The 26,109-nt window shown below is 41.3% G+C and overlaps 2 protein-coding genes across 2 annotated transcripts in view; one reads left to right on the plus strand and one right to left on the minus strand.

The window, feature by feature from the left end:
- Nucleotides 1-8,125, plus strand: part of LAMB1 (laminin subunit beta 1) — a 42,261-nt gene extending 34,136 nt beyond the window's left edge. The window contains exons 26-33 of the mRNA XM_030959339.1: nt 637-878; nt 2,369-2,572; nt 2,956-3,100; nt 3,843-4,050; nt 4,217-4,358; nt 5,193-5,369; nt 6,629-6,788; nt 7,681-8,125. Of these exons, the coding sequence (XP_030815199.1) occupies nt 637-878; nt 2,369-2,572; nt 2,956-3,100; nt 3,843-4,050; nt 4,217-4,358; nt 5,193-5,369; nt 6,629-6,788; nt 7,681-7,817 (1,415 nt within the window). The 3' untranslated portion in view covers nt 7,818-8,125. The remainder of the gene's footprint in view (nt 1-636; nt 879-2,368; nt 2,573-2,955; nt 3,101-3,842; nt 4,051-4,216; nt 4,359-5,192; nt 5,370-6,628; nt 6,789-7,680) is intronic.
- Nucleotides 8,126-10,803: 2,678 nt separating this feature from the next.
- On the minus strand, nt 10,804-25,826 carry DLD (dihydrolipoamide dehydrogenase). The gene is made up of 14 exons (XM_030959340.1): nt 25,723-25,826; nt 24,726-24,801; nt 23,940-24,019; nt 20,373-20,441; nt 18,481-18,550; nt 18,013-18,113; nt 17,525-17,668; nt 17,234-17,335; nt 15,943-16,133; nt 14,382-14,552; nt 13,812-14,001; nt 13,294-13,431; nt 11,915-12,004; nt 10,804-11,812 (listed from the first exon to the last, which is right to left on the minus strand). The coding sequence occupies exons 1-14, from the start codon at nt 25,759-25,761 to the stop codon at nt 11,747-11,749; spliced, it is 1,527 nt and encodes a 508-aa protein (XP_030815200.1). The 5' UTR covers nt 25,762-25,826; the 3' UTR covers nt 10,804-11,746.
- Between the last annotated feature and the right edge of the window lie 283 nt (nt 25,827-26,109).

Genomic DNA, 26,109 nt, shown 5'->3' on the forward strand with positions numbered 1-26,109 from the left:
AGGAAGTCTGAGATTGTTTCCAGTGAAAATGGGAGATTTCAGACTGAGGCGAGTGGCATGTGGGGATAGGGGAGTCCCTGACTTCTGGCATTGGGCAAAGGAAAGCTGCCCCGAGGTGCAGATTATAGCCACCCCCACAGGGTCCCTCACACCCACACAAGGCCTCTCCAGGAGTTGTCCAAAATCAACAGTTCCATAAATCAGCATCTTTCATCAAGCAGTTGTTTCTTAGGAAAGCTCTGACCAGTTTCCAAGCAGTGACTCCATAAGCCAGACATCCCAGGGCAAGCAATAAGAACTGATGGGATAAGGGAATCTTTAGAAAACAAACTGTTCCCCTAAAAACCTTCAAAGGCCATATCTCCTCTTGCCCTTAGGGCAAGCAGAATTCTGTCACTAGGGCCACAGAAAGGCTTAACTTCAAAGATCAGCTTGATACTCTCCACCAAGCAGAGAGGCAAACTTTTTTTCCTACAAGAGGCCAAATTCTGTCATCCTTGCAATGGCACAGCTGCCAAGGCCAGCATTTCGTTTAATGTGAATATCACTAGCCCTGATGTGTCATTTAACATCTGTAATATACATTACTTTGGGTTACTCAACAGAGCTCTCATCAGCTCCCTCTGATTTCTGCAGGAGCCTTGGACAGTATCACCAAGTATTTCCAGATGTCCCAGGAGGCAGAGGAGAGGGTCAATGCCTCCACCGTGGATCCCGACAGCGCCATGGAGCTGTCAGCGCGGACGCGGCAGGAAGTGCAAGACTTGATCAACGAGAAGGAGGCCCAGTTCAAGGCTAACCAAGAGGAGCAGTCGCGCCTTCTGGATGAACTCGCTGGAAAGCTGCAGAGCCTGGATCTCTCTGAGGTGGCTGAGAAGGTACACAGCTGAGAATGGCTGGGATAAACCCATGGCAGAAACAGAATTAGGTTTGTGATGAAGCAACAGGCAGGGAGGAGCTGTAGGGGACGTGGCAGTGTGAGATGTACAGCTGGGTCATGAGAAATGCACCTGGCTTGGTTGAGCGACCCCTTGGTTTTGTGGGCTGCAACTGGGTTGTTTAACTGGTGGGCTCTGCCACTACTGGCTTTCAAAGACCAGCCTTTCATGTTGATCTTCCTCCCACTCTTCCCAGCCCCAAGAGAGCACCTGTTTTTGCATCACCCCTGTTCTAATCCTATGTTCTTTGCTAGGGACAGAGTTCCCACATGCGGGAAAGTGTGGCAAATCTGCTGGGCTGAGAGCCATCCTCTTCAGCCTATCCTGAGTTGAGTGCTTGCTTTCCCTAGGCTCCCCTCTTCCCCTCTGCAGCTCCATCAGATACACTCTGTGGCTGTACAGTGCCTGGCCAGGCTGCACTTCTGCACGCACCCCCGGGCCTCAGCATCCCCCCAGGCTCATCCTCCTGCTCGACACAAAGCAGAATTTACAGGGAGATGGAGTCAAAAGGGCATTTTCTCTGTTGAAGGTGCCTGCTCATCTGTAAATATGATTAAGGATAGCTTTTTCTTGGGAGAGACTGGATGTTCTCTCAGTTTCTCTTTGAAGTTGGCCAGCTGCATTCAGAGAACAATCCCTGAACAACCCCGGGTGAAGGCAGGCTGCAGGGCACCCCTCATTAACTCCCCCGGGCACGCCAGGCCTGTGGTAGAGAGTGAGTTCTTCACACGCTGATTGTCCCTTGTCCTTTACAAGTCATCCCTCCCACTCCCTCAGCTCTCCTTTTTTCTCTGAAAGGAAGAAAGAGACATCTTTCTGTTTAGTTTCCCTTCCCCTACATTCCTGCCCTGACTGTTCTTAAGAACTGAAGTGAAGTCGTGGGTAGATGTTTATCAAGGCAGTAAATACTGAGTTGCTTGGAGGTGTAGTCATGAGACACACACACACACACACACACACACACACACACACACACACACACACACACACCTTTCTGCTTTCTAGCTACTGCTGGGTTACGTGCCAAACAGGTAAGAGGCACTCATTTACACTTCACAGGAGACAGCTGCAACTAACTTGGCTCAGCCCCTAGGTTTTTCCAGGGAGGTTTTTTGGCTGCAAAACCTGAGTTAGTGACTATCATTTGGCAAAAAGAGAGTTTGGGAGGGGGCATGAAAAGGTAAAAGAGCCTCACAAGAACAGGGAATTTTCTAATTTTCCCTCTGGTTAAACCAGCTCCTGTGTTATTTCATTACCAAACAATTGACCAAGCAGGGGGTAACTCTCAGCACAATGTTGCTGATAGAAATAGTTTTGCTTCTTGGAAAAGAAGTTTACTCTGAAATTTTGTGGTGGAAGAGTGTCCTACTCCAGCCCCCAGGTAATGGAGTGGAAATGAGGCTGTGACTGCTTCCCCTGTGTCCCTGCAGACGTGTGGCAGTGCCCCGGGAGCCTCGTGTGCCGAGTCCGAGTGCGGGGGGCTGAGCTGTCGGACAGACGAGGGCAAGAAGAAGTGTGGAGGCCCCAGCTGCGACGGGCTGGTGACCGTGGCTCACAATGCCTGGCAGAAGGCTATGGATTTTGACAGAGACATCCTCAGTGCATTAGCAGAAGTTGAGCAACTCTCCAGAATGGTAATATGGCAAATCAATTGTTAAGATAGTAAAAAAAGAAAAAGGAAAATCTGTCTGTTGTAGCACAGACACTAATTGATAAAGCATGGGCTGGTTTTCTGCAGAAAATACTTATTTTGGGTTGTGTAACTTCATCATGCTTGTAAATATCTTCAGAAAGAGAGCTTGCTAGAGTGAAGCTTCATGGATAACTAAACATCAGCCTGAGTTGTTTAAACTAGCACTGGTGGTATGGATCAGGGCCAGCTTCCAAGTGTTCTGTAAGTTTTATGAGAAAAAGCATTCCTTGTTACTATTACTTCTGACTCCAGATGAATTGTTTTAAAACAAACCCTAAAACATAAGAAGATAAGCAAGCAAGCCTTCCATTTTCCTTTCTTTAGGTTTCTGAGGCAAAACAGAGAGCAGATGAAGCAAAACAAAATGCACAAGCAGTTTTGCTTAAAACCAATGCTACCAAAGAACAAGTGGACAGAAGCAATGAAGATCTGAGAAATCTTATTAAACAGATTAGAGACTTCCTAATGCGTAAGAATGTTACATTTTAATTATATTTTAATTCTGGGTTTGTGAAAACCAGCTTTACATCTGTATTATCTTCCAAGAGTTAGCTCAACAGTTGTCATCATTCCCCCCACCTCCCTTAGACAGACAGTGTGTATGATGAAATCTGGAAACATGAGAAAAAACAAGAGAAAACCAAGATAATAAGAAAGTGAGAGCAAACTGACATGTTCTTGTGTGCATTTCAGCTGAGGCTTTTGTACTTCTGTACTTTGCCAAGTATGTCTGTAAGTTCTGGCTAGAAAGACAAAGTTGTATTAAAGGGGAAGGGAGTCAGAAACTGCATTTCTCTCTCTGCAAGAAAGCATATAAAGGTTAAATGAGAGCCTTGTTTGCCAGCAGCCCGTTCCTTGCCTGTTTGCTCAGGGCTGACTGTGCTGGGAGCACAAATACATCTACGTGCAGCTGTTGGTTTTGTTTCCTGTGGGCTCAGGTCCTCCCCAGAGTGGTGCAGCTGAGCACCAAGTTGTTCAAATGGCTTCCAAGAGAGCTGTGCCAGCAGGGCCTATACACCTGCTGGGCCTCTCCTGAGAGGGAAGTTTCACCTTGGGAAGTAGCTTTAACACCTTGATTTTTCATAAATATGGGGGAGGAAGTTTTCTCATTATTTTCCTTCTTAAGGAAGCAGCTGAACAGAATTTGAGTGCTGAGATGTGACAGAGAGAAGCTTTTACTCACGTCTCTGTCATTTGTGTCCATCTGCTAGAAGACAGTGCTGACCTGGATAGCATTGAGGCAGTGGCTAATGAAGTGCTGAACATGGAGATGCCAAGCACTCCCCAGCAGCTGCAGGCCCTGACAGAAGATATTCGTGAGCGTGTAGAAAGCCTTTCTGATGTTGAGGTCATTCTGCAGCAGAGTGCTGGAGACATTGCCAGAGCAGAAATGCTACTGGAGGAAGCAAAAAGAGCAAGGTATGCAGCCCTGTTTCATCTCATTGCATCAGAAAATGCACTTTAACTTTCCCTGATGTAAATTCTAATTCCTTCAATAAGGGGCAAAACCAGCCCGTTGCAGCATGTGTTCTTTTTCCAGTTCCAAAGTAAGAGCATTTTTAGCATTAACAATCTTGCTCCACAGCAAAGGTGCAACAGATGTTAAAGTCACTGCAGACATGGTGAAAGCAGCACTGGAAGAAGCTGAAAAAGCTCAAAATGCAGCTGAAAAAGCCATCAAACAAGCTGATGAAGATATTAAAGGAACTCAAGACTTGCTGACTTCGGTGAGTTCTTTATGAGTATTTCTTAACATAATAGAAACAGCACCAAGTCTGATGCTTAGAAACTGATGTAAGCTTGTCTGGAGAAAGCTCTTGGGTACTGCAAAGCAAAGGCTGCAGTTAAAATGCATCTAAACTATTCCTGCCTCACATCAACTTTTAAGTGGGGACTTTTTACTTATAAACAAACCAAACCAGACAACAACAACAAAAAACACCAAAAGGCTTTTCTCACCCCGTATCCTGCACCAACCAAGTTAAATGAGCAGGACTGTAGCCCTCTAAACCAGCAGGTCTGACAAGACCCCTGGCAAGCTACACCTGTCAGCCACACTGGTTCTGTATTGGTGCGCTCAGTGTCATCCACACTACAGCACCAGACTAAAATAAAGAAAGGCTGGATTGAAGTGCCAAGTGCTACAATCTTGTCAGATAAAGTATTTGCAGACTTCATCTCAAAGCTCTCCTGAGACCACAGTGCTATCTATACTTATGAAGCTTGACCAGTTTAGAAGCTTCACAAGTCCATTATCACATGATGGAGTCAAATATCTGAAGTTTTGTCAGTGAATTAGTCAACTCTTGCGTGTATAATGGAATCAAATGCTTTTTGATTTGACCATGTTCCTTAATGCTTGTGCAGCCCCCTACGTACCATTCTCAAGCACTGAGCTTTTTCACCCTGGCTGCAATTGCCCATTTTTAGCAAAACCAAAACACTGCTTTCAACTCAGATATATGGACACAAACTAGTTAGTTGAGCAGGGTTTATGAAGAAAGTTCATTATTATATACATTGCCTTTTGAAAGTCTAACTCTCATTCTTCTTTCTGTTAGATTGAATCTGAAAATGCAGCATCTGCTGAAACGCTGAACAATGCTACCTTACGTCTGTTTGAGCTAGAGAAGAGTGTTGAAGACCTTAGGCAAAAGGCTGCTACAAATTCAGGGACGGTGGGAAATATAGAAGACAAAATTATTAGTGCAAAACAAAATGCTGAAGAAGTTCAAAAGGTGAGAAGCTCAGGAACAATCCTAAAGAGAAGCCAGCAAAACTCCCCCAGGTTTGGCTAAAGGGAGATCAATGAATCCATGTGATCCCTCACATTTATTGTTCATATTCTGGGGGTAGAAAATCCAACATTTATGCTCTTAACAAAGATAGCAACCTTTTACTTTGGTATCAGATCCTGAGAGAGATTTATTGGGAAGTTTTCAGGTTCTGAAATAGCTGCAGGGAACCTGTCAGCCTTTCACAGATAGGTTTCTGTTCCTCAGCTTTACTATATGTCACAGGAGAACTGGAAACTTTTTTCCACTTGTATAGAGTATTTATGGTTCTATAACAATGATAGGTTCAGGACAAACAAGCCAAAATTTGGCATATACAGAATCAAGCAACAGGAAAAATAATTATCTTAACAAAAAACTGAAGTAATTGCTAAATATCATCAGAGATGCAAGATTTTTCTCTGTGAACATATGGCATTACTCCCAATGTTTGCTACACACTTTTGTAATAGCAAAAGAATGTTCATTAACAAAACAATTGACCAATCTGCCAAAGGAAGTTTCATTGCTCCCATCTCTTGTCTGTAGTTAGCCTACCAATCTCCAGAGAGCCGTTTTCTGACAGGAGAGCTGCATTATCCATCAACTCAACAATATCCAAACACTAAGTAGAATTTCAGGTGCTGTCAAGTAAACACAAGAGAATTCTAGTGCTGCTATGGTTTGTTATCTTGCTTAATGGTTGAATTTAGTTGGGCCATAGGACTTCCTAATCTTATGCCCACAACAAAAAGCACAGCGGAGAAACCAACCTCAAGACTTTGCCAGCACCTTCACTAACACCAGCTGGGCAGCTAGTTCAGTTCTTGTTGCTGAAAGGGTAGCAAGGATATTTATTCCTCCCCAGATGCAACCACTCAGCCAGGAGCAGTGCCAGGTGTAGCTTTCCAGCAGTTCTAGGGACCATGGCTTCCATTAGTTACAGAATCCTGTAACTGAATCCCATAAATCTCTGCCAAGTGCCAGTATTGAAGCTGTAAAACAGCCACAGATCTGCAAAAGAGCAACTGATGAGTGTTCACTACAGCTCCTAGTCTTGGACAGAAACTAGGAAATATCCTGGCACGGTTTCTGCTTTTGTTAAAGAGCTCCCAGTGTAGTCTCTCCTGGCAGCAGGATTAAGAAAGGACAGAGGGAGGAAATGCCAACTCCCACTGTATTGGCTTTGTGTGAGCTCCATCTTGTGCTTGAATTGGGAACAGGTGCTCAGCAGCGAGCTCAGCGGCAAGTACAAAACCGTGGAGGAGCTCATTGCCAGGAAGACAGAGGAGTCAGCCGAGGCCAGGAGGAAAGCAGGCGTGTTGCAAGATGAAGCTAAAGCCTTGTTGGCTCAAGCAAACAGCAAACTCCAGCTGCTCAAAGGTAAGGCTCTTCTGAGGAGGTCATTTGGCACCTTAGAACATGAAGCAATTTCATGCTGTTAAACCAGCTATTCATCAGCAGAAGGGGAAAAGGTACTTTTTTGTTACTGAGGCTTGATCTGCTTTCCTTATTCTTATGGACATAATACAGTCTTTTGAAGCAAGGATTTCTCTACAGAATAAGCTGAAACTTACAGGTGAGACACAAACTTCTGGTATGGCACCTCTCACTGTCCCCAGAACCACCACAGGGAAGGAACAAAACTACTCTGCTCAGGACAAGGACTCGTGTTCCAGCAAGATCCCCATCTCCAAACAGTACTCCCCTCACCCCACCCTGGAAAGCTCTTAAAACAAAAGCTAATCAGGACACAGGAGTTCCAGTTCACAGATTAATTTAACATTTATTGTTGACAAAGTTGATTGAACCAGAACAAGGCAATCTGCCCCTTGCTACCAGAGACAGAATTAAATTTTCCTTCTGGTTTTAATTCTACAGAATTAATTCTTCCCCTCTTTGCTACTCCTGCACAGTTACTGTGACTTGCCGAGTAGTCTTAATCATCACAAGCCAAAACATTTTACTGTTCAGTAAAAGCCACCATAGAGCAAAGAATGACAATTACTTTAACATTCAAAATACACTTTTGGATTTTCACCTTTGGAAAATAACTTCTTTGTTCCTTTACACCCCTGTGTTAAGGAAACAAAAAGGTGCCATTCCAGCCTTTGTTGATTTCTGGGGTTTTGTTTGTTTTTTGTTTTTTTCCCCAATCAGAATATCTTGCACAATAGAAATAAATTTGAATAGTAGTTTATCCATAACTATAATGATTTACGTGTATGAAAACACCACCAATTAAGCTGTTTTTTTCACCTTCCTTTGCCTACAGATTTGGAAAATACATATGAAAACAATCAGAAAATTCTGGAAGACAAAGCCAAGCAGTTGGTGGAGCTGGAGGAGACAGTTCGCTCCCTCTTACAGACAATCAGCCAGAAGGTTGCTGTTTACAGCACTTGCTTGTAAACAGGAGTGGGAAGTGCTTTGTGTTCAGGATGGGTTTTACAAGTATTATACTAGTTCTTTTTGACATTATATTAAGACCTGAAAAGGTGAACAGGTTTTATACTGACTTTAAAGCCACAGAACCAAAGAAAAGTAACTTTTTGATGTTGATAATAAACAGTACTTTTGTATCACTGTATGTACCTAGTATGACTCATTAAGTTCCTGCCTATTTTCAGTAGCTGCAATGGTACATCAATTAATCCTTTAGCAAGTCTTGTTCTTACACTGGTTAGAGATCTAATAAAATCTTGGCTTGAGCTATGTAATTCTAAAGAAGGGTTACTATTACTATAAAACGTAATATGGTGACTCAGACCAAATTACCACTGAATGAAGAAATACCATCCACGTGTAGTTAGTTATGCCACAGCACTCAAAAAGGATTGTGTAGCCCCTGCATGATACCCAGTTAGGCCTAAGACTACATTCATGTCACTGATTATGAAACACTTGATATGTAGAGTGAAAACAGAGAGGTCAGCACTGAAAGTATGAATGCACCAAGTTTATATGGTAATTCAAGCTTGGACTCACAAAATAAACAGAGTTGGAAGGGCCCCACAAGGGCCATTGAGTCCAACTCCTGGTCCTGCACAGGATGCCCCAAAAGTCACACCACGTTCCTGAGAGCACTGTCCAAAGCCTCCTTGGACTCTCTCAGGTTTGGTGTTGTGACCACTGCCCTAGGGAGCCTGTTCCAGTGCCCAGCCACCCTCTGAGTGAAAAACCTTTTCCAGATATCCAACATCAACCTCCCCAACACAACTTCAGGCCATTCCCTCAGCACTGGTCATCGCAGAGATCAGTGTCTGCCCCTCCTCCTCTTCCCCTCATGAGGAAGTTGTAACTGCAGTGAGGTCTCCCCTCAGTCTCCTCCAGGCTGAACAGACCAAGTGACCTCAGCCACTCCTCATATGGCTTCTCCTCAAGGTCCTTCACCATCTTTCTTGCCCTCCTTTGGGCACTCTCTAATAGTTTAATGTCTTTTCTATATTGTGAGGCCCAAAATGGCCCCCAGCACTCGAGATGAGGCTGCCCCAGTGCAGAGCAGAGCAGGACAATCCCCTCCCTTGCCCAGCTGGTGCTGCTGTGCCTGATGCCCCTAGGGCACTGCTGGCTCCTAATTCAACTTTCCACTGACCAGGACCCCCAGGTCCCTTTCCACAGAGCTGCTTTCCAGCCTCTCATTCCCGATCCATACATCCAGGTGCAGAATCTGGCACTTTCCCCTTGCTGAACTTGCAATGGTTGGTGATTGCCCAGATCTGTAATTTGTCAAGGTCTCTGTGCCGGGCCTCTCTGCCTTAGAGGAACTCAACAGCTCCTCCCCTGTTTTGTATCACCTGCAAACTTGCTTAGCAGTCCTTCCTGTTCTACCTCCAAGTCATTAATGAAGATGAAGAGCACAGGACTAAAGATGGAACCCCCCTAGTGACAGGTCACCACTGATGTCACCCAGTCACTGTAACCCTTTGTGCCCAACCTGTGAGTCAATGATGTGTTTATACAGCCGTGTGCTGGACATTCTGTGCAGAAGGATCCTGTGACAGTATCAAAAGCTTTGCTGAAATCCAAAAAGGGTACATCAACTGGCTTCCCTGATCAGCTATATGGGTTATCTTGTGGTAAAAAGGAAATCAGGCTTGATAAGCAGGTGTGATCATCAAAATCAGGACAAATACAGCAGGATACAGCACAACCTGAGCAAACTGAAGGGCATTCTGGTTAAATAAATAATTACCCCTAAGCTCCAAAGATTACAAGCAGCACAACAAAAAAAAAAATTCTTTGAAGGAATTGATCATCACAGCAGTATCATGCACTGTTCACTGCCAGTACATTCAGCAGCTGCTACAAAGTGCCAATTTGGCAGCACTCAAGCCTAACTGCTATGTGACCACTGACAGGTGTCTCAGCAGCTCATTTTACTTTTATACTTTTTTGTACACTTAACTAGAATGGGAATGACAGCAAGAAAGTAAAAAAATAATTTTAAGGCCTTGATTTTCATTTTTAAGTGTCTGGAAAACTCAGAGTCTCCAGTACAAGCTTAGAAGTATTATTGGTTATAAGTTTCCCTGGCTTTTCAAACTGCATTTAACATAAAATGAGATACAAACTTTTCTAACTGATGAACTTCAAGAATGAATTACAGTAGGACTGCTACAAGTCTTCAGGAGGTGGAGGGAGTAGACACAAAACTGTTTCTGAAAGAGCAAGGCTTCTGGGAAGAACTTGCAAATCACATGATTAACACTTAACATTTACCTTTGTTAAGTTAGAAGTAATTCTGAAATGCCAAGATCTATTGGAAGAATCAAGCTTTTTTGCTCTGTTGTCTGACATACACTTTCCATTCACCAGCTTCCTACTAACACACACCTGAAAGCAGACCCACATTAATTCACTAACCCAGCATACCCATGAATCAGATGGTGATAAGCTTAATGTGGTATGGTTTAACCTCATCTACATTTAAAGTAGGAGTTTTGAAAATAAATCACAATGAAGAAGACTATCACTGGTGTTTTACTGATTAATTGATATGGTAATGCTGGCATCCATCTCTGTCACTCACTATAGATAATACTTGGATAAGAAGCTATAAAGCAAGCTAGAAAGATATAACCATCTTGTCTATACAAAAAAACCACATAGGCTGTAGCACCACCTTCTGAGTGTGCACTTCTCATTCCAGTGGCATAATGAAAAAGGACATGCACAATACCAGCAGGTAGTGTTTTCTTAAAGGCAGAAGAGCCTGGCAAAAAAGAAGAAATGGCACCTTGGAAAAGAAGTTAATTTCAACTACTGGATTTGGGCATGCTCCATATACAGCTTAAAGATCTTCCAACAATGCCATCTGTTTGTGAGTTTGCTCACATAATTAACAACCTAGACACTACAAGGATCCAGTCAACAAACAAAATCCAAGAAGACCCTCCAGCCATGTCAAGTATTTATTAAGCTCTCTTGCTACAGAAGAGACAGAAAGAGGGAACAAAATAGAAAACAGAAGAGAAGAAAGTATGTCTTAATTGTGTGGAGAGCTGACACTGCAGCCCTTACGTGTGGAAGGTGCAGAATAACCCTCAGGTCATAGCATTTAACAGCAAACACTGCTTCACTACCCAGTTTTAGCATTTCAAATTTAAGAGAGCTGGACAATGGAAGCTTTAAAACTAAAAAGAATTAGGTAGCAGTCCATTTGTCTTCAATTTTTCATTTCTCAATCAGCACTCAGTTTTTCCCCTTAAGAGTTTTCAATATGAAAACCTGACGTGGAGAATCACACAGACAGTAATTTTCTCTTTAAAAAGTGAGTGTAATTTTAATTGATCTACACGAGCCCCTCTTCTCCCAACATCCCAACACTACTAGGTCAAAACAAGTTTTGGTACTCATATGTAAGAAGTAGATTAAATACCAAAGTTAATCCCTTCAGAAGAAACACATTTTTGTGCGGAAGTGACAGTGGCATTTTAAGTGCCAGTGGCATTTCAAGTGCCAGTATGCAACTGGTTTATTGTAACACTACTTCAAATAAGAAAATACAAGGTATGCTGGACAATCATCCAGAGTTCTGACCAGCAAACCTGATAATCCCATGCAGCAGCAAAATGTTTGTTTTCTAAAAAGAAAAGAGTTCTGTCAGGCTGCTTTTCTGCAACATTCATTGTGTAAATAAACATGTAATTTTAAGTATTTAATTTACAGAGACTGGATAATTCCACTTGTTCCAAACTCTACTTGTTTAAATATCTGATGTTTCAAATTAAGATATTCACTTAAGTCAGTCCTAAAATCCTCAGATTCAGCCTTCCATAAGGGCCCACAGTCCATTTTCAGAGATGTACTATGTATGTACAAAGATTTGCTCTTTCGTTTTAGAAGTTGATAGCTTTGCCAAAGGATGCTGCTAGGTTTGCTTCCCTGAAGGCTTCTGACACCGTCTGTAGGGAGCAAGCACAAAAAGTTACAAGTCATTAATAGCTACATGGAGTAATAGCCTGTCTGTGTGAAGGTGTTTAACAGGCCCTCTAGAAAACACTTACTGGATGGGCATGGCAAACTCTGGCTACATCTTCACATGATGCTCCATATTCCATAGCAAGGGCAGCTTCATTCACCATTTCACCAGCACCCTGCAATTTAATGGTACTTGCAATTAGCACAAATTCTTATGCACTTGTCCAGGCTCTGCTGCATCAGTAGCAGCTTATAAATAAGCATTTTCTGCTAAAAAAGAGAAGTTACGGTTTAACCAACACTTCATCTGTGCTATAATGTAAGTAATGTACTCTATTTAGTGTTTGTGATCAAACCTAGCATAAATCTAAACATTAATGAGAGTATTTGTTCTCTCATTCCTGAGAGTTGTGCAAAAGCTAGGCATTTTTCCATGAAAAGAAACCAATCCAAAACTTCAATGCTTCCCTGAAAAGTTAAATAGATAACTAGATTAAAAAAAAAGCATGTTACTACTCAAACACCCTCATTTTTATTCGCTGTATTTATGCATATTTACTAAGAGAATATACAATTGAGGAGTGAAAAATAGTTAAATCTCCTCTTACATTTTTAGCACTCAGATCCACAACCATAAGATTTTCCCCCCCAGTCCCTTCCCAATGAAGAAAATTAGATCTGCTGGTATGAGACAAAGTTGTGCTTCCTTTAAGTCATGTTGTTTTCTAAATTACTACAACTGCAAGAGAAAGTAAGTAGCATAGAATCTTACTGAGAACAGTTTGGTGTTTCTCTTAAAGCTGTGCACAAAAATGTATGGAAGTGTTTCTGCAAACGTATTTTGAAAAAAAAAATTTACAGCTAAGAAACAAAACAGAGAAAAACTAGGGTCTAACTTTGACCAAAAAACCCCAAAAACCTCCTAGACAGGGGAAATCCTAAAGGTTTTTTCACTCTAAGTTCCACAAATTACTGACCCCGGATTTGGTGACTGCAGCATAAGATTACCACCCTTGCAGAGGTCTTTAGTTGGAGAGAAGGGAAAAAAGAAAACACCAATGAAAGAGACACAGTCTTTTCAGCTCCTTCAACTTCCAAAAGTTGAATCAACAATTTCTGCTATTCTCTCAAGTATTTGGCAGTATTCACAAAAACAAAATGCAAAAACAACCTACAACAAACACCATCACCAAAAACCTCACCACACAAAACTTGTCAAAGAAACCAAATAAATAACTATAGCACTAATTCAAGAGGACAAAAAAAATTGGGCTTTTTTTTTAGTTTCACCTAAGTAACTAAAAAGTACAAAGGAGGTCGGGGTGCAGAACAGAACTGTAAAATAAAATAACTATGGTGAACACAAACCTTCCTGTTTACAAACACCACTTCTAACTCAACAACTATGCAACACTAAATAAAAAGAACATTATAAGGCTAAGAAAGCACAATTGATGATACTTACTGGGCCTAAAATGTGAGCACCCAACATCCTGTCTGTCGACTTATGACTAAGTATCTTCACCAAGCCATCTGTGTCAGCATTTGTCTTTGCTCTACTGTTTGCAGCAAATGGAAATTTCCCAACTTTGTACTCTACACCCTGCAAAACAGATGTGTTACTGACTTAATGACCAACAAGAACAATGTAACCAACTGTTACATACGTGAGGAGAAGCAATGCAGAACTAAAACAGGAGACACAGGAATGTACATGAACTATCACCATAAATGGTGTAAGAGTGTACAAAAAAAAAAGACTAATTTGCAAACAAACAATATTAATATCACAGAATGCAAGTTATTAAAGAGAACTGTGGTTCTTGGGAGAGTGGCATGCACAAGAGCATCATTCACTCACATCCCCTAAGCAGTAAATTCAAATGCAGAAATTTGGATTAAGTAGCTAGATAAACAACTAGAGAATGAAACCAAGCTCAAAGTGGAAAAACAGTTTTTGCTGGAAAAGAAAACAAACAGTACCTCTTCTTTCAGCTGTTCTTCTGACTTGCCCACCCAGGCCACTTCAGGATGAGTGTAGATCACAGAGGGAACGCAGTTATAGTCAATATGAACTGCTCCCCCAGCCATGCCTTCTACACAAAGAATGCCTTCATCCTCAGCTTTGTGGGCCAGCATAGGTCCAGCAACTACATCACCAATAGCATAGATGCTATCAGACCAATGAAACAGAATTAGACACTGTTTAAAAACATTCTAGCACACCTGGGCTACCTTACATAACAGTCTGTTTGAAACGTTACTGAAAACTCTAATCAAAACAGATTAAAATACTTCATTTTAGCAGTTTCCACAGAATGACCACACTTCAAGAGGTACTTAGTGACACGAAATGGACAGTGACTTTTAAATTACAAAACGTCAAAGGCTGACTAAAACTTTTTAGCTACTGAAATGATAGGATATATTGAGTTTTCTTTTCAGAAAAGGAAAATATGTTCTGTTATTAAAAACCAGAAGGGCTTTAGTTAGTTAAACTTTAAAAATAAGTGTTCTGCATTAAAAAAAGAGGAAAAAATTAGTCTTACTTACTTTGGAATCTTGGTTTGGAATCTGTTGTTGACCGGAATTCTTCCCTTCTTATCAAGTTCTATTCCAATTTCCTCAAGACCTAGATTTTTTGTAAAAGGGCGCCTACCGATGCAAACTAGGAGCACATCACAAGTTATTACTTCTGCCTTGCCACCAGCAGCAGCTTCAACACTGCAGCAAAACAAAAAGCAAAAATGCTAAGCTGTAAACTTGTAGCCTTATCTCTCCCTGGTTAGTAACTAATATGACCCAAGATGGTGAAATCCTGGCTGGGTCTGGCACCCAGAGCACTTCATTCATCCTGCCCCAGGCTTCCTCCTTGCAAGAGTTCAGTAGTGGAAGAGGGAGAAGGGGCAACACCTCTTACTACATTTCCTAACAACTGTCAGAGAGAAAATCAGGGTATATTTTCAACAGCAAATAGCATGATCTGATGGGATCGAATCCACATAGCAAAGTCACTGCTGCTGAGTACTTGCCACCCCAAGTATATATATTTTGTATATAGTATACATACTTTGGGGTGGGGTAGGGCCATGTATTCTCAGCAAGCTCTCTTCTGGCCCAGGAACCAAACACCTGTTAGGAGCTGCCATGCATCCCTCAAGTGTATCTTGTCTTTAATTGCACCCAGAACAAGTTCAGTTTACGAACTCTGAGAGTACAAGAACCAAAGCATGGGAAGTGAGGATAATTGGAAGTGTGTGGAATCAAAAGCATACTCTGAACCAAAATGATACCCTATAAGTAGAAACAGACCACATGAGAAATCCAACCAGCATCAGCACGGCATGCAAAGAAGCCCAAATCCTGGACCTTTAGAGTGATGGATGACAGGCTGTTCCAAGCTACAGTGATCCAGCAAGTAAAAGTCACCATAGTAAATCTCCAATGAAAAAACATTTAAGCTTGTTTTTGTGAAGTAACATCAAGCATTTTTTTAAACTACAGTTTCTGCATAGAGAATCCATTAACACAAATAGAACTAGTGCATACTTATGGACTTTTACAAAGCAAATTTGCTTTATGTGTTTCTATATTAACTGTTCATGTATAAAACTTCAAAGGTCTTGAATAAGACCATTAAAATAAACTCTTTGTGTAGTTTCATTTTTTTTCTGTTCAAGAACAATAATATCTCTGCCAGGCTTACCCTAAGACAAGATGACTTTCCAGTACGTAGTCAAGAATTAACGGCTTGGAAATGACTGTATGAACAATCATGGTATTTATGCTAGTTATACAGAAGCAAGTATCTTCCATGAAAATAATGATTTAGAGTTCTGTTTTTATTACTGATCTCATTATAACAGTGGTTTTATGCCAGCAAGCCCCCAACTCAAGTCAATGGAATAAGTCCTGTATAAGCAACTTAGGACTTAATAAACCCAAAATTATGAGCTCTGTAAGTTGTTAAAGAAGGATAAACATTTAATAGCACTAAAGAATTAATTTTCATTCCTGTTTAAAAAATAATTTCAGACTGTATTTTTAAATAGATTGGATGGATTGGGAGGAAGAATATATTTTGCATTCCTTTAGTTTTATGTTAAACACTTACGCTACATCTATTTTTCCATCTGGTCTCTTGGTAGCACCAGTAACTTTGGTGTTCAGTTTAAACTTGAATCCCTGTTTCTGAAGAATGCGTTGGAAGTTTTTAGAGATCTCCATGTCAATTCCCATTCCCCCAACATGGCCCATGAACTCAACAGCTGTCACATCTGCACCGAGGCGCTGCCAAACTGAACCCTGCAGGTAAACAATACAGGTAAAAGGAGTTTTTGAAAAGCAAACTTCAGATACTTTTACTCTAATATTTGCAACAGACTGTAAACTCTTCTAAAGCAGGATAACATGTAACAGCAAACTGATCAGTTTCTACAAACATGACATAAAATAAAAGAAGTTCAACTTCCCCCAGCCTTTCCAGGAAAAGATTTATCATTGTTTATTTGCAGACTCAAAACTTCCATGATCAAATTCAGGGAATTAGGCTTTTAAAGAAATAGCTAACAAAATCACTAAATATAACTCATGTATGTTTTATACTATAGGTATAGAAGAAATTCAAAATCAATGAATCTGAAAGGAAAACCCAAAGGGAATTGCTTGTGGGGCTCTAATACCACTATTAATTAATCAAAACAATACCACATCAAGGAAATTTTACACAACAAAATGGAGCCTCTGCTGGTCCTGTCTGTATTTATAACCTTAACCATGATCATCAGCCTCACCTACAAAACCCATGTACACCCTGGAGGTATTTACCTACAGTTACCCACATCCACCCAATACAGAATTTCACTTTGCTTACTCTTTCCCAGCTTATTAGTCAGCAGGCTAAGCAACCACTTGGCAGATGGGCACAGATTCAAGCAGCTGCAAGACCAGCAAATATAAATTCTTTTTGAAATGTGTAGGTGTGAGGCAAAGGGACTCAGACCACGATGAACCACAAAGTCTCCACGCTTTTGGCTGATAGAATATGTACTACCAGATCACATTAAACATCTCTTGAGATTAACTACTAAACACAAGAACTCATCCTGATTACCCTGGCATTCCCTCACATCCCTACTCCTCCAAAAGAGAAAAATAATTATGCAAGACCCTGGATGTTCCTCTCTAATTTCTTTGCTTATCTAACTCGCTGCAGAAGTACTGACCCAACAAACACTTATCCCATCTTTTATGGTAAAAAATGGAGCTAGCAGGCTATGAAATCTGAACAGATTGACTACAACTCACTGAACTGTTAAAGCACAGCAAAACCATCAAATACAGCCACAAAAAACCACCTTTTTCTTTTACAAATTAAAAGTCAAGTGGTTTAAACATCCTCTCACCAGTTCCACACCGATGACTCCTGCACCAATGACAACCAACTTTTCAGGAACTTTTTTCAGTGACAGTGCACCAGTGGATGACACAATGTTATCTTCATCAATCTAATGATAAAGAAATGCACAAAGGGAGGTTTGCAATCTCTTTTACATATTATATACAAAACACCTTTTACATATTGTATACAAAACACACACAGCATGAAGTGCAGTCAGGTGCAAACCATTATTACACATTAAATTGTGTGGCTATGAGACACTGAAAAGGAAGTACAATTAAGTTCAAATACGTACAGTAATTCCAGGGAAGGGAGCAACTTCTGAGCCTGTAGCTATGAGTATGTTCTTTGTGTTGATAACTTGTGTGCTGCCATCTTCTTTAGTTGCAGTGACTTGGTTTTTGCCAGTTATTTTTCCAAACCCAGATACATGTACAACCTTTAGTAATCAGAACACAGTGAAGTCAGGTTCAAATAAGTTAGGCTACATTTCATCTGAATCTCACTAATGCTTAGAGATGCTGCTAAAACATCTCTCTGCATCACTACCTGGTACAAATCACAAAATAATTGTATACTAGTAGGAATAGGAATAGTATACTATTCCTTTAAGCAGATTAAGAATGAAGGTACTAGGCATTTAAAAGTTTTCTGGAAGAGAAGCATCCAAATTCTGCCCTTGTCATATCAGTCACTCTAATTTATGTGGCAATGTGAAAATGTAAAAAGTAAGAAATTCAGATTAAAAAAATGGATATATCTCAGTATATAATCCAAACTAACCTTGTTTTGTTTAAATAAATGAGCAATTCCACCTGTTAAGGCCTTCACTGCACTACTCTTCTGTTCCATCATCTTCTCTAGATTCAAACGGAGTCCTGTAACTAAAGTTAAAGCAAAACAACTTACACCAAGCATTGCAGTGTGACAATGTTAAAGGAGCTAACCTCAACACAGTTAACAGCTGGCACAGAAAGATGTGTTGAATGGCCCTATTAAATGCTAAAGGTTACATTCAACAACTGCTATGCTGAAAATCAATATTGCACTTTTCAGCTAAAACTTATCTATCCAACATTCAGAGTTCAAAGAGCAGACACATTCCTAAGCCTCCAAATGACAGATAAAGGATATTATTGTTAACTCTAAAAATTTTCTGACCAGAAAACCATACTAATCAGATTTGAAAGACTAAATTTACTTCTTAGCGGAAACCACTTATGTAACAAGCAGTGAGAGCTCTTCACTCACTTTCAATTCCTCTATTAGCAAAATCTTTTCCATGGGCCAAGTGATACAGATGTGAGTTGTTCAGCAAGGCCTAAAACAGACACACAAAAATGTGAATTTGGACATACATTCCATATATAATATAAAAGAATATTTACTATTAGGAAAAATAATTGTACTATTTACAAAATGTTCTCACTATTGTTTGATATGTACATATTTGAAAAGGTGTATTTCAATCACAGAAATTACACAGTAGCTCCTAATAAAACATTCAATGAAGTTACATACTTTACATAGAAATAGAATACAGTTAAATCAACACCTATCCTTTTTGCTCATTTCACCATAGAAACTGATAATTACTCCAGAGATTTAAAAAGGAACAAACCAAGTAGAGGAAGAGAAAGATAACTGTGACTGATGGCCAAAGAGAAGATACAGAATAACTAGATGAGGAAAATCTACACTAAAATGCCTGTTAAGATTTTAACCTGTGTAGACATATATGAGTTAAATTTTCAGGTTTTATGCTGAAGTTTCTATAACTGCATAGCCAGCCAAGCTAAAGCTGGATGACTTGGAGCTAGCTCAGGTACATGGATCTTCCAAATGCATAGATAAAATTAGAATGGTTTTTATATGATGGCTAAAAATTAGTAGCTTCAAATTCAGAAGCTTGATAATTGTATTTTGATTAGAAATAACAATATAGTTAAGGCATGATCTTACTAAGAAAATTGATTCTTTGGTTATAGCCACCCCAAATATGAAATTATCTGTATCTTTGCAAGGACAGCAGTGCGAGTTTGCACAGACTTAAATCTAAAGCAGGCACAGTAAAAGATTCAAAGGGCATTTTGAAATAATTGCCTTATCTACACGTTTGTGTAAAACTAATACTATCAAAACAAGATCATTCTATTTTTATATTTTTTATCAACTATCTTTAAAAGTAATTTCTCTACTTCACATAGCTGTCACAGCCCCAAATCTGTAACATTCATTACTTAAAAGATGCAAGCACTGCTTAAGACTTTAGCAACTAGAAAGAAAAAAAACCACCCCATGCCCAAGGTATTATTTTGGGTGGTTTTCTGGAAAGGAGTATTTGAATTATTTGTTACTGCCTTAGTGTACACAGCCTATGTATGTTCTTCTTAAGTTTACTACAATTCAAAGGAATTCCAGATAGCATTTAAGTTTAACCAAGGGTTTAACAGTATTTTCATAAGAAATCTAAAGGATAAAAAAATAAAAGAGTACTTGAGAAGTTAGTTAAAAAGATCCTAGCAGAGTTTCAAACTTTCAAGGTAACACTGTGTGGATTAACATGTTTTAATGGTGCTTCAATTTATTAAGATACTCTGAACCTCATTAAAAGGCTTACTAAAGTGTTTAGAAAAGTTAATATAAATTTTTTAAAAAATGTAGTATTTATAATGTATTTTCCCCTCCCATGCTAATGGAACCTCTTGTGCAAAAGGATTAGAAACAGCAACACAGTTAGGAGGGGTCTTGCTAAGAATATTATGTCTGTTACTACAGCCATCACAAATCTGGCCTTAGCAGTGTCTTCCTCCACCTGCTGGGTGCTATTGAGGCAGATTCCCCAGCAACAGCACTGTTCTTACAAAGACCAAGGTCTGAAATTACTTTCAACTAGATTGACAATGTCAAATAGGAAGTTCTTATTAATTTCTTCTTGTTTCTCCTTCCTTTCATAGTGCATGTGCTGGACTCAGCTCTTTCTCTCCACATCTGTATTACTCCACACAAGCACCACCAGTCTCACCCTCCAGGCCATTCTTACATGCACATCCATCTTGAGAAACTCCTTCCTAATCTCCTTCCAAGTGAAGCACATCATGTCAGCTGCTTTTAATGAAGCTATAACAAACATGCACACTTACCTTGGATGGAATACATCCAACATTCAAACAGGTTCCCCCTAACGTTGCATTTTTTTCTACACAGACAGTCTGAGGACAAAGAATAGAAAAAAAAAAATTTTTAGTAATACTCTGCCACCAGCTCCTTATGGGCTCTCTCACAATTTAGAATTGATGACAAAGACATTTGTCTACTTGTCTAGTAATTCTACCTCTACAAGTGTCCCATTAATTTAATTCCTGGATTTTACAGCTCATGTTTCCCTTCCTTCTTTTTTTGTTAACTTAAAACCCACAAAATAGCTCTTTGCAACCAAATTCTCTACCAAACTGCACCAGTTTACTGTCTGCAAACAACAGCCACTGCACCATTCATACAAGTGCTACTTTTATGTATTTTTGTAGTCCTACCACAAAAATCTATGAAGTAAATAATAAATACAAGACTCAGTCCAGTGAAAGATGTTCCCCTAACAATTACAGAAAAAACTGCTAGAAGCAATTACATGTAAATCATGTGAAGATTCATAAAAACACAAAAACAACTGGTAAGTGAACTGGCATAGATTAAAATCCAATGAAGCTATCTTTTCTTCCAAGAAAACAAAAGAGAACAAAACCCCCAAGCCACAAACAACAATTCCTCCCGCTGCTATAAAGTTGTACCAACACCTATAAAGAAAGAAAAAACAAAAATGAAGTACAGCAAAACCAAACAAAAATAAGGTCAATAACAACAGGGATGGAAAATATTTCATCTCCTTCTCATTAAGCTGACAACATAAAGTGTGCAAAGGACAAAAACAACTGCCAAGACTTCATTTAAAAACAGATCACTGGGAGAGAGAATGAAGGAGAGCAAAGGAAGCTCTCCTTCAGAGAAGGATTTGTAGAAGCAAAGGAATTGGCATCTCCTTCTTTGGAAGGCACACATATATTCAAAAGAATTGTAACCTTGGTTCACATTCTTGAGAGTTCCAGCCCAGTGAGAGGCAATTACCTAGGTGAAGGCCTTTCACAATTTCTTTAAATTGCTGCTTTTATGCTAAGGTAGGTGATGGTAACATGAAGAGCAGAATTCACCAAATCAAATCACAGGAACATTCTGACACATGCTTATCCCCTACCCCCCCTTCCTCTTATTTTAAGCACATGAATACATGAAACACAATGCAAGGGCTTTAAAAGCGGCACCATGGACCAAACAGCACCAGACTGCTCCTACCTTGACCCAACAAGGATGTTCTGCCTCATCCATTTTACATAAACTTCCAAAGGCCAAGCAAAGCCAATACCCAGAGAACACTATTGGCAACAACATGGGATGCTGTAGTTCTGATACAAGGACTCAATGCTTGTGCTAGTAGAAATAGCACTAAAATTGAAATTTAAGTAATTCAGTACAACAGAATTAGGTTCTTCCATGGATGGTGTAACTATACAATCTTTTTGCCAGTCTACTAAAAGCATTCTACATGTTTATTCAATGATAATGGTGACATGTACAAGTATGTCCAAGCATTTTCCCCTCTCTAACTAGTAGTGAAACAGTGTAAGAGAATTATTTTTTACTATGATGAGAAACAGAATCCAGGGCACTTTTCAACCCCCTTGTGCACGGTATCCTACTGTTAATCAAAGCTGCTTTATAGCCAGCCACAAAAATAGCTTTGGAATAATCAAACATGAACTCACATGGCAGAAAGCCACAATCTTTATTAAAACCTGCATCACTGAGCACCTTTTTTTCTCAGGTTACTAGCTAAGTAACCACATACATCCAGAAGCAAGAGTAATTACTATGACAGAGATGTGCAAATACAATTCAGTTATTTTGCTCTAGGTCACAGGCAGATGTACAACTTAATGGAATCTCACACACTTCTATTTTATACAGTTATTGGTACATATCAGAAGGCTAAAAGATACCCAAAGAGATGTTACTGACACCCGGTTGTGGGAGTCCTGACCAATGAGGGACAACACTCAGAATTACAGACAAATTCAGTTTGAAGGGACCTCCTTAGGAGGACATCTACTCAAACCTCCTTCTCCAAACAGGTTCAGCATCAAAGACATTGAGGGGGTGACTCTCCCCCTCTACTCTGCTCTCATGAGACCCCACCTGGAGTATTGTGTCCAGCCCTGTGGCCCCCAACACAACACAGATTTGGACCTGCTGGAGCGAGCCTGGAGGAGGCCACCAAGTTAATCACAGTGCTGGAGCAGCTCTCCTATGAAGACAGGCTGAGAAGGCTCTGAGGAGACCACATGGCAGCCTTGGAGTATCTAAAGGGGGCTTGCCAGAAGGCTGGAGAAGGACTTTTCACAAGGATATTTAGTGACAGAAACAGCCTTAAGCTGAAGGGCATAGATTTAGATCAGCTCTTAGGAAGGAATTCTTTACTCTGGGGGTGGTCAGGCACAGGAATAGGTTGCCCAGAGAAGCTGTGGATGCCCCAGCCCTGAATGCTCAAGGCCAGGCTGGATGGGTCTCTGAGTAACATGGTCTAGTAGAAGGTGTCCCTGTCCATGGCAGGGCAGTTAGAACAAGGCCAGCTTTAGCATCCCTTCCAACCCAAACCATTCTGTGACTCCATGATGTATCTGATGGCTCAGGGCCTTGTACAGCCAAGTTCTGAAAACACTGAAAGATGAAGACTGCAAGCTGCATGGGCCCCCCATTCCTGTGCTTCACTGGAGCTCATCACCAGGAGTTCATTTTGGTCATGAAGTCTATTTTAGGTAATTGAGAAACATTGTGACATACCAAACAGCAGAAACATGCTCAAGACTGCTAGCACCACCTTCTCAGAGTTCCAGATACTTATGAGAACAATAATGCAGTGCCAAGAGTGTCAGTTGGTCTCATATTAAGAAGTGAAGGCAAAAAAAATATCCTGAAGTCACGTTCTGTATTTTTGTGAGTTTAAAAACATCTGAAATATATTATACACATACAACTCTCACAATACTTAATTAAATGACACACCACTAGTACACATCAGACATAAACTGCCTCTTCTGAAAAGCATTCAAAGACAACAGGCAGAACAGAGATGAACATAAATAGATGTAACTAAAATACTACAGTATTTCTACACACATTTTTGCCTCTAAAATTCTCATATGACAGTAGAATTCCACTAATCAGATTCAAAAAGCCTATCAGTTGAATATGGCTTTTTCCCCTTCTGAGCTCCCTCAGTCTGTTCTTCAGAATAGTTTTCCACTTGTCTTTCTGTCAGTCATGATCTCTTTATTTTTCCTTTTGTTGAGAGAAAAATTAGTTCCTAGCACTGTTTTCCCACCTTCTCTTTCACAAGAGTATAAGCCCACCTCAATTATCAGCTCCAACCAAAAGTAAGCTGTCCTAAGCAGCTCTGTAAGCAGCAGGGCTATAGAGAGCAATACAGCCAGACCTCCATTTCAAATTCTGCACAATGCAGGTAAGCAAGGTAAGGAAAGATTAGCAAAAGATGTCTACAGCATTTGGTGGCCCAAGATGTGTCAGAAGGATTACAGAGTCACACAGACACCCTTCAACTTAACCTGGATGAGTATTGTGCTATCTGAGTGAGGTCTCACCTTAAACCCAAGCTGAGCTGCTTTGATAGCAGCAACATATCCTCCAGGCCCAGAGCCAATGACCGTGACATCGGCATCAACTGAAACAGAGAACAGCTGAGTTACTGGCTTTTCAGCAAAATAATTGTGTATTAAGAATTATGCATGTTAATGAAATAGGATTAGATAAGGAAGCTACACCTCATATGCAGAAAGTAACTTTCTGGACACAGGGAAAGGTTGTCTAAAGGTATTCATTCCACAAGAAAAACAACCAGTCTTTAAATTTCACAAGGAAAATAATGTAAAATGACATAAAGAAACTGAATTTCCCATCCCTCTTGCTCTAAAGACTTTAAGAACTTATTCCAAGATGTCTCAATAGTTTACTGTAACATTTTTTCCAACATAGCTTCTATTGATGTTTAGCACCAAACATAAATGCTTACTGAATGCCACAAATTTATAAAGGGGAAAACATGGCTGCAATAGTTATCTGTGCAAACTCTATTGATTATAAAGCAGTGGAAGCTATGAACTTTGTACCTAGCTCATATCTTATAACCACAATCTCTTTTAGAATATTAATTAACATAAGAACAGTGATGGTGAATTCAACTTCTATTTACAGCTTTAGCTTGCAAACAAATTATGAAAATAAACCACAGTTTTCACCTAAATCTCCATCCTGACACGGACTTCATCCGGAAGGCTGATTTCTGAGTTTCAAGTATGGTTTTGTTTTTTGTGGGGGTTTGGGTTGGTGGGGTTTTTTTTGTCCAAAAAAGGTTTCTCACAAGAAATTACCTTGATCAGCATAGGACCTTTGTGGCACTGCACAAACTCCCTGAAGACCATGATGAATTCGATCAAAATGGCTTCTCTAGAAAGGAAAAAATAATAAAAAGAACCCCTTGGTTTTACAAGTTTATGTCTATTCCTGAGGGAAAATAAGCATTCAGCCACACACAGAAGAATATACAGCTACTGTCACCAGCTAACCAAAACAGAAACAGCACGACTGAAGCACAGCGGGCACTGACCGGAACAGGAGGCAGAAGTTGCTCTGCCACTTACCTGCTCTGTCACCTCAGTCTGTCATCACACCTGTTCTCAGGTCAGTCTCACCTCAGGCTCACCTCTAACTACAAAACTCTTTCAACTCTCAAACCGCATAATGACATAAATTAGATATCCACAGGAGTTTATGAAGAGTCTTGTTCTGTAACCAACCCCTTCAGCCACTTCCTATGAACAGACAGCTGTACCTCATGGGAGGTTCGAGAGGGCAAGTTTTTTTAACCTTTACCAAAAAGTAATGGGACAGTACAGAACAGCTGCTACAAACACATCGAGGGCCGATCACCCTGTAACTGGAGTAGAGGATGTTCCTGGAAGCATTTGCGAAGTCCCCAGCCCCGCAGCCCAAAAGTCGGGGCCGGCTGACGGCGGCGCCTTTTGCAGCCACCACGGCCCCGGCCTCCCGCGGGCCGGGACCCTGGGGGACCGGCACCGACAATGCACACGACAGCTGGTCCCTGCCGCTCACGGGCCCTGAGGGCCGCCACAGCCGCCGCGTCCCCTCCGCCCGCCCGAGCGCCGAGGGAAAGGGACAGTGGAGCCGGAAGGGCAGCGTGGCCAAGGCCCGCGCCCGCCTCAAGGCGCCACTCCGGCCCCGCCCGCCCTCACGCACGCCCCCGGCGGGCTGAGGGGTCTGAAGAAAGCCCAGGCCCGAGCTGCCCGGCGCGGCTTCCATCCCCGTCCCCTCCCTTGCCCTCGCCTCGCCGCCCCGCCGGTGCCGTACCCGAGCGAGCGCGCAGGAGACGCGGCCCCAGCGCTGCATGTCGGCGGTGCCGCCGCGCCCCGGCCGCTCAAGGACTCCGCGGACGCGCGCAGGCGCAGGCGCGGTGCCGGGCGGGGCGGGGCCAGGCGCAGTGCCGGGGCCTCAGGGCCGGGAAGGAGCCCCGAGCTCTGGGCGCGGTCCCGGCCAGCCCCGCTGCCAGGGCAGGGTCACCTGCCGCAGGTGACACCGGAGCACATCCCGGCGGGTTCGGAATGTCTCCGGAGAGGGAGACTCCGCCACCGCCCTGGGCAGCCTGTTCCAGTGCTCTGCTGCCCTCAACGTAAGGAAGTTGTTCCTCATGTTGAGGTGGAACTTCTTGTGTTTCACTTATGGCCACTGCTCCTTTTC

This window comes from Camarhynchus parvulus, chromosome 1A (genome assembly GCF_901933205.1).
Source record: "Camarhynchus parvulus chromosome 1A, STF_HiC, whole genome shotgun sequence".
Classification (NCBI taxonomy): domain Eukaryota; kingdom Metazoa; phylum Chordata; class Aves; order Passeriformes; family Thraupidae; genus Camarhynchus; species Camarhynchus parvulus.